Below are 13,504 nucleotides of genomic sequence, written 5' to 3' on the forward strand. Positions count from 1 at the left end.
CAGTGGGTTGGGGAATTCTATTGGGGTTAATGTATCAACACTTCTCTTTTCCCCGCAGTTTCATGTTTTGTCTGGCTTCACGCTATACACGTACGTATAACTGGTGAGAGTCACTGTGACTTTAAAACAATATATAGCCATATATAGGACCAAGCTAATGCTTTTTTACTAGGGTGACCATTAATATCACATAACTTATCAGAGACAATGCTAACTAGTCCAATGGCGATAACGGAGTCATCGAGTTTAATTTTATCTCTAGTTACCGAAAACTGTTCGACAATAGTATTTGATAAATTTGAGTTACCCTCGAGGTTTCGTTTCCAAGTTGCATTAAAGAACGCAATCATTGTGAACTCATGTACAGTATAGCTGACACCAAGTCACTAATATCCGAGCTCACTCGAGCCGAGCCATTTAAAAAATAGTATAAAAAATAAAATCCAGCTCTATAAGCTGTGTCGGCGGTGTTATTGTGAAAGTAAAACCTTCTCCTTCGTCTCCTCTACACCCCACCACAGTCACTCACACTCACAAAACAACAATAAATTAAATAAATTAAAAGAAAAAAAAAGAAACAAAGAAAAGGAATAAAGATAAAAATCTCTCGCATTCCTTCATTGTCTCAGTCTCTTCCTTTCTTCGATCCTGAAGAAAAATTAAATCAGTACTTCTCTCTCTAGTCTTTAGAGAAGAAGAACTGATTTCTAAAAGAAAACCAAGGAAGAAGAAGCAGCAGAAGCAAACAGCGTGAATTTGTATCTCAATTCACATTGAACTATACTTCATCAAAATCCTTTGTTGGGAATAAAGAACGTTATTTCGTATCAATTTGTAAGTAAAAGTATAATCTCCGATTCATTTCTATTAGTTTCATTTATTCCGTTTGACATTTTCATTAGAATAGTCCGTTTGACTCTTTAGTTGAATTACAGTCTGATCTGATATTATTTTCAGTGAAATTCAATTCAATTTTTATCAAATTGGTTGAATAAGTTTAGATTGCGGAGAAATCAGCATTAATTCGGTTGGTAAATTCAACTTTTTGTAGAAATTTAGAGGATTATGTATTGCAGTATATTAATTGGGTTAAGATCTCAGAACTCATAGCGATCTGTATTGATTTTTTGAAATTGAAAGAAGCAATTCAGATTTTACTGCTTAAGATCTACATTTGCGTGCCTGTTTTTTTTTTTCATTGAGTAGGTCTGAAATTCTTTTGCAGGGAATTCTAAAGTTTTCATGATTTATTCGAAGTAGATCTGAAGATAAACAAAGATCTACAGTAAGATTTTATTTGGAGGTCTTGAATTCTAGTCAAGCTGGCGGCTACACTAGCTTGGAGGTATTCTGGCAACAATGGCAATGGCCATGGAGCTAATGATCCGGTTAGTTTTTTTTTCAACAATTCTTTGAAGTTCAAAATTGCTTAACATATGAACTTTAATTTTAATATTCTCATGGAAGATGTAAAGGTTTTTTATTGGCATTTCAATTTGATAATTCTGTTGGAATCTGAGTTGGTTAGGAATTTGTTTTGGATCTTTAGAAAGACTGTATAATGTGAATAAAGCCACTTTGGTTTCTATTTGATGAGCTTGAAAGCAAATGTACATTTCATTATTTCTGTTGTTTCGAATCTGAGAAATCAAACAACACTTCTTGAGAAACAATGTTAGTACACTGACATGTTCGGGCATGATCTGATGCTTGTATAATTCAAACAGCGACCCGTTCATACATATATATGTCTCTTTCTTGATTGTTACAATTGAAGTCATTTCTATGCTTAACGCCTTCAACTTTTTGCCTTCTGAAATGATCACAGGATTCGAAGCATCAAGAATCGGAACCTCCTACTCCACACTCTGTTATGAAGATGAGTTCGAGGTCAGTCTAAAATTATTATGTGGGGCAGAAACATACACACGTCGCTAGTTTTATTTTTATTTTTATCACTGTCTGAATTTGAAAGTGTACTTGTGGACCCATGATTACTGTATTCATGCTCGTAGCAGTACTGGTATGCCACTAAAAAAAATACAATACCAGTAACACATTTCTGTCCAAGTTCAGCATTTGCGGATTGCAGTTCTCTTCTCTTCGGATTGAATCCTGCTGTTAAATGATCTATATATCATTTGTTATTCGAGCTAGGGAAACTGATATTTGTTTGTCCTTCTTAAACTCTTGTCACGTGTCTTGTTCACAGATACTCATTTTTTTCCTTTTCCTTTGACACAAGGCTTATGACACCATTCTCACATTCTCTTCTCATCTATTAAAAAATCAAATTGGTTTCTCAAGCTCCACATTCTTTCATCGGACAGTCATCCTTGCACTTCACACCGTTTACAATTACTAAATTATCTCTTAAACTTTAAAAAACCTTTAAAGTAAACTTTAGGTAGCTGTACAAGAGTTTGTATCTGATTTATATGTCTGTTTATATCATCTCATTATGTTGCCCAACTAGCAAAACCTAAAAATACTGGCCTTATCTTTTACGGGCTTAACAAGTACACATTTATCCCTTTTCTTCTCAAGAATCATATCATACAACTTTTTACCTGTAGCAGTTCATGACTTTCTGTTAGAATTTTTTAGCCACTTAGATTTATTTTCAGGGACCGGACTAGTAGCAATATGGAGGATCCAGATGGGACATTGGCAAGTGTTGCACAATGTATTGAGCAATTGCGTCGAAGTTCCTCAGCTGTGCAAGAAAAAGAGAGCGCATTAAAGCAGTTGCTAGACCTTATTGATTCGCGTGAGAACGCTTTCAGTGCCGTTGGATCTCACTCCCAGGCTGTTCCCATACTTGTGTCTCTTCTCAGATCAGGATCTGTTGGAGTGAAGTTGCAAGCTGCTACAGTTTTGGGTTCTCTTTGTAAGGAGGATGAACTAAGGGTAAAAGTGTTACTTGGTGGTTGTATTCCTCCCTTGCTTGGTCTACTCAGGTCAAGTTCCAAGGAGGGCCAAATTTCAGCGGCAAAGGCTATTTATGCTGTTTCTCAAGGTGGTGCTAGGGATCACGTCGGTTCAAAGATCTTTTCAACTGAAGGAGTGGTGCCTGCGCTTTGGGAACAACTAAAAAATGGGCTCAAGGTCAAGGATGAGAACTTGGTTGATAAGCTTTTAACTGGAGCACTGAGAAACCTGTCTACAAGCACCGAGGGTTTCTGGACAGCAACAATAGAAGCCGGAGGAGTTGATATACTCGTCAAGTTGCTTGCCACTGGTCCGTCGAGCACTCAGGCAAATGTTTGCTTTCTTCTTGGATGTATGATGATGGAGGATGTATCTGTTTGTTCAAAGATCTTAGCTGCAGAAGCTACCAAGCTACTCCTCAAGTTACTGGGTTCGGGGAATCAGCCCCCAGTACGGGCAGAAGCTGCAGGTGCTCTAAAATCTCTCTCTGCTCAGTGCAAGGAAGCAAGTCGGGAGATAGCTAATTTAGGTGGAATACCTGCGTTGATAAATGCGACAATAGCTCCATCCAAGGAATTCATGCAAGGTGAATATGCCCAAGCACTGCAGGAGAATGCAATGTGTGCCCTAGCGAATATATCTGGTGGTCTGTCATATGTCATTTCAAGCCTGGGTGAGAGCCTCGACGCATGCACTTCACCTCCTCAGATTGCCGATACTCTCGGGGCTTTGGCTTCAGCTCTAATGATATATGACAACAAAGCAGAATCTGTCAGAGCATCCGATCCTTCCCTTATTGAGAAGATATTAGTTAAACAGTTTAAGCCCCGGTCACAGTTTCTTGTGCAGGAACGTACAATAGAAGCCTTAGCCAGTTTGTATGGCAACCCTATTCTCTCTCACAAACTTTCGAACTCTGATGCTAAACGTCTTCTTGTTGGGTTAGTAACGATGGCGACCAATGAGGTTCAGGATGAGCTGGTAAGGTCTCTTCTGGTACTTTGTAACAGTGAAGGCAGTCTATGGCGTGCTCTTCAAGGCCGTGAAGGGGTTCAACTCTTAATATCTCTTCTTGGGCTTTCATCAGAGCAACAGCAAGAATGTGCTGTCGCACTTCTTTGTCTTTTATCCAATGAAAATGATGAAAGTAAGTGGGCTATCACTGCCGCTGGAGGCATACCTCCCCTTGTTCAAATTCTGGAAATAGGGTCCGTCAAAGCTAAGGAAGATTCTGCAACAATCCTTGGAAACCTTTGTAACCATAGCGAAGATATTCGAGCATGTGTTGAAAGTGCTGATGCAGTTCCTGCTCTATTGTGGCTGCTGAAGAATGGAAGTACTAATGGGAAAGAAATTGCAGCGAATACATTAAACCATCTTATTCATAAATCGGATACAGGGACTATCAGTCAATTAACTGCTCTATTGACGAGTGATTTACCTGAATCCAAAGTTTATGTTTTGGATGCACTGAAAAGTTTGCTTTCAGTTGCACCCCTAAAGGATATATTGCACGAAGGCAGTGCTCCAAATGATGCAATCGAGACAATGATTAAAATTCTCAGTTCTACAAGGGAAGAGACTCAAGCTAAGTCAGCGGCTGTTCTAGCCAGACTTTTTGATATCAGAAAGGATCTGCGTGAGAGTAGCATCGCTGTTAAGACTCTTTGGTCAGCTATGAAACTCCTAAATGTGGAATCTGAAAAGATCTTAATGGAGTCCTCTTGCTGCCTTGCCGCTATTTTTCTTTCAATTAAACAAAACAGAGATGTGGCCGCCGCTGCGAGAGATGCACTGGCTCCATTGATTGTGCTAGCTAATTCTGCAGTTCTAGAAGTTGCAGAACAGGCAACGCGGGCTTTGGCTAATCTTCTTTTGATAATGAATTTCAGACGAAGCATTTCCTGAGATATCATTTTGCCGGTTACCAGGGTTTTGCGTGAAGGAACAATTGATGCAACGCCCATGCAGCGGTAGCAATCGCCCGTCTTCTCCAGTAGCGCCAATTGATTTGCGCTTTCTGATTGTGTGAACCGTGCTGAACTGTTCTGGCACTAGTTCCCTTCTAGAATCTACAAGTGTGAATCTTCAGCCACGTCAGAGGCACTTGATGCACTTGCATAATATCAAGGTCCAAAGTAACTAGTGGGCATGTCAAACCTGCATGGGCGGTCTTAGCTGATTTCCCCTCAACCATAGCTCCAATAGTTTCAACTATAGCTGATGCGACACCTTTGTTACAGGACAAAGCTATAGAAATTTTGTCCAGGCTTTGCCGAGATCATCAGTTGTACTGGGAGATACAATTCTAGTAGCTCCTGAGTGTATTTCATCAATTGCAAGAAGGGTGATTAGCTCAAAAAGCATAAAAGTCAAAGTTGGTGGAACTGCACTTCTGATTTGTGCTGCCAAAGTTCAACATCAAAGAGTGGTAGAAGCTCTCAATGATTCAAAGTCATGTGCCTATCTCATTCAATCTCTTGGAAATGCTGCAGACTTCCGCATTGGTAGTTTAAGGGGGAAACTGAAACCCTAGACATATATGTATTTACAGGCACTCTAACGGACAGACTAGATATGGCGAGTCTGAGAACAGCACAACAGTTATTTCTGGTGACAATGTTGCAATTGGTTACTTTCAGTTCTTGCTTTCATGACAAAAGTAAAATTGTCATTATGGAGGCTGGAGCAGTTGAAGTTCTTACAGACAAGATCTCCCACGTGTTTTTCACAAGCTAATCAGGTTACATTATTAACTCTTTCAAAATTAATTTCTTTTCCTTTATAAGCAGCAAAAGTTATGCTGATTCCATATCATTTTGTTTAATTCCTTGTGTGCCTATGCTGCAGTTGATACTCATAGTTAGTTAACTCTTGGGGCTTCTATTCACGTTGTCTATATTATGTTCTGCAGTATGATTCTAAAGAAGATGGAAGTACTTGGGTCTGTGCACTATTGTTCGCTATTTTATTTCAAGATAGGGACATTATACGAGCGAACACGACGATGAAATCTATTCCAGTACTTGCAAACTTGTTGAGGTTCGAGGAGTCAGCTAACAGTATTTTGCAGCACAAGCTCTGGCAAGTCTAGTTTGTAACGGTAGCCGAGGAACCCTTCTCACAGTGGCAACTCAGGAGCTGCAGTTGGGCTTATTTCTTTGCTTGGATGTGCTGACATTGATATAGTGATCTGTTGGAACTATCTGAGGAGTTCTGTTTGGTGCGCAACCCGGAGCAAGTTGCTCTGGAGAGATTATTTAGGGTTGTGATATCAGAGTTGGGGCTACTTCTCGTAAGGCAATACCTGCCCTTGTGATCTCCTCAAACCAAGTTCCAGATCGTCCAGGGCACCTTTTCTAGCACTGGGCTTCTCACTCAGCTCGCTAGAGACACTCCCTCAAACATGGTTGTAATGGTAGAATCAGGGGCTCAGAGGCATTACTAAATCTTTCACTGGTCCACAGATTCTACAGAGGAAGCAGCCACGGTTGTTAGGGATCCTTTTTGGAAGTGCTGAATAAGGAGGCATGAGTCTGCATTTGGCGCTGTTATCAGCTTGTAGCAGTCTTGCGTTTAGGTGGAAGGGGTGCACGTTATAGTGCTGCCAAGGCGTTGGAGAGCTTATTTTCTGCAGATCATATAAGGAATGCGGAGTCTGCACGACAAGCTGTTCAACCACTGGTGGAGATTCTTAATACTGGCATGGAGAGAGAGCACCTGCTGCCATTTCAGCTTTGGTTCGGTTACTTGTGACAGTCCATCTAAAGCCCTAGCTTTGCCGACGTCGAAATGAACGCAGTTGATGTTCTTTGCCGAATCTGTCATCTAATTGTTCCATGGAGCTAAGGGGGATGCCGCAGAGTTATGCTGGTCCTTTTTGGAAACACACGAATTAGGTCAACCATGCTGCAGCTCGTTGTGTTGACCTTTGGTCTCCCTTCATAACCGAGTACGTCCCTCAGCATTCGGTGGTTCGAGCACTTGATAAGCTACAGACGTGAGCACTGGCTGAACTTTGTAGCTGCTCATGGTGCTGTGATACCTCTTGTTGGCCTTTTCTTTGGTCGGAATTATACTCTCCATGAGGCCATTTCAAGAGCTCTTGTGAAGTTAGGAAAAGATAGACCAGCTTGTAAAATGGAAATGGTGAAGCGGAGTTATTGAGAGTGTCTTGGATATCCTTCATGATGCACCTGATTTCTTTGTGCTGTGTTCGCGGAGTTTTGCATTTTACAAAACAATAGTGCATTGCGAAGGGCCATCTGCTGCCAAAGTGGTTGAACCCTTTCCAATTACTTTCAAGACAAGAATTTGGTCCGATGGTCAACATAGTGCTTTGCAGGTTCTTGTCAATATTTTGGAGCATCCCCAGTGCCGGTCTGAGTATAGACTTACCCCTCATCAAGCTATTGAACCACTCATCTCTCTGCTTGACTCTCCGATGGCAGCCGTACAGCAACTGGCCGCTGAGCTTCTCTCACATCTTCTAATGGAAGAACATCTTCAGAAGGACTCGGTAACACAACAAACAATTGGACCATTGATAAGAGTTCTTGGATCTGGTATTCAGATTTTGCAGCAGAGAGCTATCAAGGCCCTTGTTAGTATTGCAGTTACTTGGCCTAATGAAATCGCAAAAGAAGGTGTCGTCACCGAGCTTTCAAAAGTCGTATTGCATGCAGATCCTCCATTGCCTCATGCTTTGTGGGAGTCTGCTGCTTCTGTCTTAGCCAGTATTTTGCAATTTAGCTCAGAATATTATTTGGAAGTACCTGTTGCAGTACTGGTTAGATTACTTCGTTCTGGAACAGAAGGTACAGTTGTTGGTGCACTGAATGCCCTCCTCGTGTTAGAAAGTGACGATTCAACTAGTGCTGAAGCAATGGCTGAAAGTGGTGCAGTAGAGGCTCTTCTAGAACTTCTTAGGTCACACCAATGTGAGGAAACTGCAGCACGTCTTCTGGAAGTTCTTCTCAACAATGTGAAGATCAGAGAAACAAAAGCGGCTAAATCTGCAATTTCACCTTTATCTCAATATCTTTTGGATCCTCAGACTCAAGCTCAGCAAGCAAGGCTGCTTGCAACTCTAGCTGTTGGTGATCTGTTTCAAAGTGAGGGGCTTGCTAGGTCTACAGATGCTGTTTCTGCTTGTCGAGCCTTAGTTAATGTCCTTGAAGACCAACCTACTGAGGAAATGAAAGTGGTTGCTATATGTGCGCTGCAGAACCTTGTAATGTACAGCAGATCAAATAAAAGAGCAGTTGCGGAAGCTGGTGGTGTTCAGGTTGTACTGGATCTCATTGGTTCAAGTGATCCCGATACATCAGTTCAGGCAGCAATGTTTGTGAAACTTCTGTTCTCGAACCACACCATTCAAGAGTATGCTTCTAGTGAAACTGTGAGAGCTATAACTGGTAGGTTCCCCATATCATTTTCTGATTCTCATTTACTTCACTAGTTAAGGCTTGAAATCAGATATTCAACAAAGAGGAATATGAGTGCATATAATCAGATATTCTCATTTTGATACTCTTAACTTAAAGACTCCGATGATGTTGAACGAAAGATGTCTCTGATATTTCTATGATCTAAACTGTTTTAGCTGTTGTTCAGTGAACATCGATAAGCTTGTGAATACCTTTATTTGTAGGCTAATCAGTTTTCCCCCCCTTCGCCTCCCTCTCTTCAGCTGCTATTGAAAAGGATTTATGGGCCACTGGAAGTGTAAACGAGGAGTACCTAAAAGCTCTAAATGCACTGGTGGGTAACTTCCCGCGTTTGAGAGCTACCGAGCCTGCAACACTCAGTATTCCACATCTGGTGACATCGCTCAAGACTGGCTCAGAGGCAACTCAAGAAGCTGCATTGGACTCACTTTTCCTACTTCGGCAAGCATGGTCGGCGTGCCCTGCAGAAGTCTCTAAAGTACAGTCAGTAGCTGCAGCTGAGGCAATTCCGTTGCTTCAATATCTAATCCAATCTGGCCCGCCTCGCTTCCAGGAAAAAGCTGAGCTTCTTTTGCAGTGTTTGCCTGGCACTTTGACAGTGATTATAAAACGTGGTAATAATTTGAAGCAATCAGTTGGAAACCCTAGTGTCTACTGCAAGCTCACACTTGGAAACACTCCACCAAGGCAGACAAAGGTAACAATCCATAATGCCTCGTGTATTTCCAGAGCCCTAGATGTTAATAAATTTATTGCTAACTTTGCTCTTGCAACTTGTTTCTCAGGTTGTATCGACTGGAGCTACTCCCGAGTGGGATGAGGGTTTCGCATGGGCATTTGACGCCCCTCCTAAAGGACAGAAACTACACATATCTTGCAAGAACAAGAGCAAAATCGGAAAGGTAAAGTCATTGAAAACTAAGTGAATGATAGTCCATTCACCTCCTTGTCTCTCCATGGACATCCTTGAACTCATACTTAATTTTATTCAATACACAGAAATCATTTGGGAAGGTAACTATCCAGATCGATCGGGTAGTCATGCTTGGTGCAGTCGCTGGGGAATACGTACTGTTGCCTGAAAGCAAAACTGGACCTTCACGAAATCTAGAAATCGAATTCCAATGGTCCAACAAATAACAAACCTTCTTTTAGGTAAAAAGAGAAACAACTAGTATCTTTATATTAGCGGTTGTAATTTTAAATTTCAGAGAAATTTGAGATATCTTTACATATCCTTTTTGTTATTATTCATGATGTTGTATAGAGATTGCAGTAGGATGATAGTTTTTCTTTCTGCAGTCACAAGAACCAGATATCATATATTTTTTTAGTCACTGAACACTGTGTGTGCAGATTTATCGTTTTGTATTTCTTTTACATTTTTCATGTATGGGCGGAGAAAATAGTCGGATTGGAGAAAACGTAGTTCCTTTGTATTCTTTTTCATCAAAAGTGTGTATTATTCCTGAGAAAATTAGTCTGTTCAGCTCACTTTGTTTTTTGTTATGGACCTATATCTACTTTCCGTTTTTTTCCCTTTCTTTTGTTTCTTGTCCGACACGCCTGTAAATGAAGAAAATGCTTTGTACACCAAATCTATGCACCATCACTCATTGGTTATACTTGGCCTTCGTGTGGGAATATGATTTACTATTCCTAGATAGCGTTTTGACGTGCACACGCAGTGGTGTGTGAATTTGGTGCAAGAATTGACCGGCACTCGTGCTTAGCTCTAATCATCTTCAATGGTCCAATTAGCCTAACTTTCACCCCGACCCATCTTTTTGAGGGAAGATTGCTTGGATCCCATCGAACCCGAGCTCTAATCCTGAGTCCTGACAGAAGAGCTTAGGATCTGTCTAAGATGGGAAATTTATCAAGACCTCAGCTTTTAAAACTTTTCTGGAACCTGATCTAGAAATGTTAAAATTCCAGCTAGAGTGATGTTATTTATATGGAAATGTTATCCTTGTCAGGGAGATCGTAATTCAAAGAATCTATATTGACTCTTATTTATGTCCTTTGTGTTTAAATGAGGAAGAAAGTTTGATGGATCCTCCTGTTACTCACTTATCCTTTGATTAGTAGAGTTCGACATGCCAGTGCTTTTAACATCAGATTTGCTTCTTTCCAGAATCACCCTATTCATGACTAGTTGTGCTATTTGGCTTGCAGTTGGTCAATTTAGTAACAACACTACTCGTGATTCTTTTAATTCTGTAGCTACTTTGATGTGGTCTATCTGTATAGCATATGAATCGCCCTCAAGAAAGCTACGGAACTCAAACTGTCGCATGCTATTTTGGAGAATGATGCTCCTGCCTTGGGAGATAAGATCTCCTAGCAAGATTTTGATAGCTCAGGAAAAATGTCTAATTTTACATTTCGTTCTGGTATTAGAAACTTTAAATATGTTTATAATCGTAGGACTTGTAATTTGGGAGCTTACTCTCCCTCCTTCATGATTGTTTAGCCTTGTGAAGGTGAGCTTCATTATTGAATTTCTGTTTGTCTAAACAAAAATAAAAATATAACAGTCATCACATATTAATTCTTGGTTATTCAAGAATGACACAAAATTAACTAAATCTTTATAACTGAAGAATTCTCCGCCAGATGAAAATTTGTGTCCTCATCGTTGGTGATTGGTGCATTGTGAGGAAACTCCGTTTTGTCTTCGTCGTGGTTCTTACCGTCATCATCATCGTCGGCGTCATCTTCACCATGATTTGCAACCACTGGCGGATTCTTCCATGAAAATTCTGTCTCACCATCATCTATAATTACTTCCTTATTTTTATTATTACCAAGTCCTAATACTGTTTTCTCTTCTTGTTTCTTGTTATCATCAGTCATATTGGGTAGTCCAGTTTTGTCGATCACCTTAGGATTTCTTGACGGGAAATCGTATCGTTCTGATGGCCACTGAATAGCCAATGACTTGTTATTTTTCTTTTTATCAGTTTTCTCCTCCTCTTCTGATTTTGAGTTCAGTATAATCTCATTTTGATAATTGTCTTCTTGCTTTGACGTTTTTACCTTCATGGAATCTCCTTCAAGTGCTTGATCATCGTCGGTATCTAATGATGGCTTTGCCAAGTTTGATCGAGTATCCGGATGTTGTTGTTGTACATCACCATTGCTGTTTTTCTCCTTTGTCTTCGAATAACACAATCCACACATATTTTTTCTCTACCAAACAAATTCAGATACATCATGTACGTGTAGCGACTTATAAAGAATGTGATAGGTGCTAGTTAGACTAAATTTAATTACGTTATTAGCTTAAGTATTTGTCATCACTGATTAACACAATTATTACTTTAATTTTATTCCCTTATTGTTGGAGATCTCAAGTAACTTGTTATATTGAAGGGCATAAGAACGTTTAAATCATTAACTAGACAGCTTTTGAGAATATAATAGACAAGGTTAGTAAGTGATACAAGAAACGCAGCTATACTCTTCCTATATATTCTTGTTAAAGTAATGCATCATTTTAGCTTTTATGCCTTAACATCTTAATTCTCGATGCTCACGCTGTAGTGCATGAGGAATCCAATGATTTTTATCATGTAGGAATCTAGGGTTTTTTTTTTTTTTTTCTGTAAAAAAAATTTATATGTGTGTCAGTCGAAAAAACGTTGCAGGCCAATAGCATCTGTGTTTGGAATTTGCCAATGGGACCTTCAATAGAGTATGTGCACCGTATATGCTTTAGTATATTGATCAACAAAGCCAGCCATAAGAAAACAAGGCTATTACAAAAAGTTACCAAATTCAGCTGGGGTTACCAAGAACAGTGATTTGAACTACATTCTCGTGAAATTAGTAAGCCCGTGGAATTTGGTAAACCCCCATAATAACATAGCTTTGTAAGAAAATGACTCCAACTTGTCATCGCGTTAGTAATCAGAATGTATAAATCCAAAGTACGGTAGGTTCTGATAAAATGGAATTGGTTCTCAATTGGAGGACCTATCTTCCTGACGAACATCAAGAACAAAAGTTCGTTTTTATCTTTGTTTCTCCAAAAAGTGATTCAAGAAGTAAAGTAGTTCTAAATTCTGTATTCCATGTTGTGTATCTTTTTCACCTCTTTATCCAACTACTAGCCTACTACCACTACTTCCCAATCCAAGCCGTATCCAATAGTTCAGTTTGTTGCCCTACCCCTAAACCAATCAGGTGGACAAATGCTTCCTTTACTGTGCATTCATTTTCTCATCACTTCCCGCGTTTTTTTCTTCCTGTAGGCACTAGCTAGCTGGTTTTGGTCTTAGATGGATGTGTTTGTCGTAGTTGATGTCGGATTCAAGCCGGTTAGCATCTCTGTCGTTTAATTGTAACAAATGGACATTGAATTTTATGAATATTTGTAACCAAACAGTCTAAAAAGATTACGGTCTCTTACTAATTAAGAGCATCACAATGTCAGCTATAAGCCTATAGCTGACAATAGCCAAATAAGCCAAATTTTACCGCCAAATATGGTCAGGCACATTTCTAAACTAAGCGTCCAAGCCTTACGTAGGAGGACTGAGTTTAAAACAACTGAGACTGACTAGTCGACCAAAGCTTGAACAGTGATCTATTTTTTTTTCTTCAAACATACAGGATCAGCCATGTTTAGTCTTGCAGTTTCACTCTAAGGCCGGTACACAACTTTTTAAATATGGGAACTTGAAGATTTTGGGATTGAAATATAGCTACTTCTAAAACAAAAAGAAACCAATCACGATAATCAATAACTTTTTTAATTGACAATATCAATTAGTAACATCTAAGCAACAGCATTACTTAAATCTTGTTAACCAGATATAGTCCTCTACTTCTTACCTGCTGTAAAAAGCACTATACTTGCATCTTTTTCATGTAGCAGTTCTTGCCATGTCCACTTTTCATAGTTTTCACGAACTATCCCTTGTTCTCTCTTTCGGTGGCAATTTTGATGTTTCAGCCTTGACGTTCTGGTGTGCAGTCGCTACTCCTCTACCTTCCAAAGTAGTCAGCTGCTCTGGGTCTCTTGATGGGATTAGCTCAACCTTTGGGGAGGCTTTTGGGGCTTGAGCATTCTTATTAGACTTCTCATTATTTGGGAACGGAGTTTCTTGTTCTCT

General features: G+C 39.8%; 1 protein-coding gene and 1 pseudogene across 1 annotated transcript; one reads left to right on the plus strand and one right to left on the minus strand.

Annotated features, from left to right (window-relative positions):
• The first annotated feature begins 524 nt into the window (after nucleotides 1-524).
• On the plus strand, nucleotides 525-9,875 carry LOC113347479 (annotated as a pseudogene).
• Nucleotides 9,876-10,967: 1,092 nt separating this feature from the next.
• On the minus strand, nucleotides 10,968-11,567 carry LOC113350892 (uncharacterized protein DDB_G0283697-like). The gene has a single exon (XM_026594996.1). The coding sequence runs from the start codon at nucleotides 11,565-11,567 to the stop codon at nucleotides 10,968-10,970; it is 600 nt and encodes a 199-aa protein (XP_026450781.1).
• Nucleotides 11,568-13,504: the final 1,937 nt, after the last annotated feature.

Source organism: Papaver somniferum, chromosome 2, assembly GCF_003573695.1.
Source record: "Papaver somniferum cultivar HN1 chromosome 2, ASM357369v1, whole genome shotgun sequence".
NCBI classification, from domain to species: Eukaryota; Viridiplantae; Streptophyta; class Magnoliopsida; order Ranunculales; family Papaveraceae; genus Papaver; species Papaver somniferum.

Coding starts and splice junctions, on each gene's coding strand:
- LOC113350892 (XM_026594996.1), bottom strand. CDS start 11,567: ATGTGTGGATTGTGTTATTCGAAGACAAAGGAGAAAAACAGCAATGGT.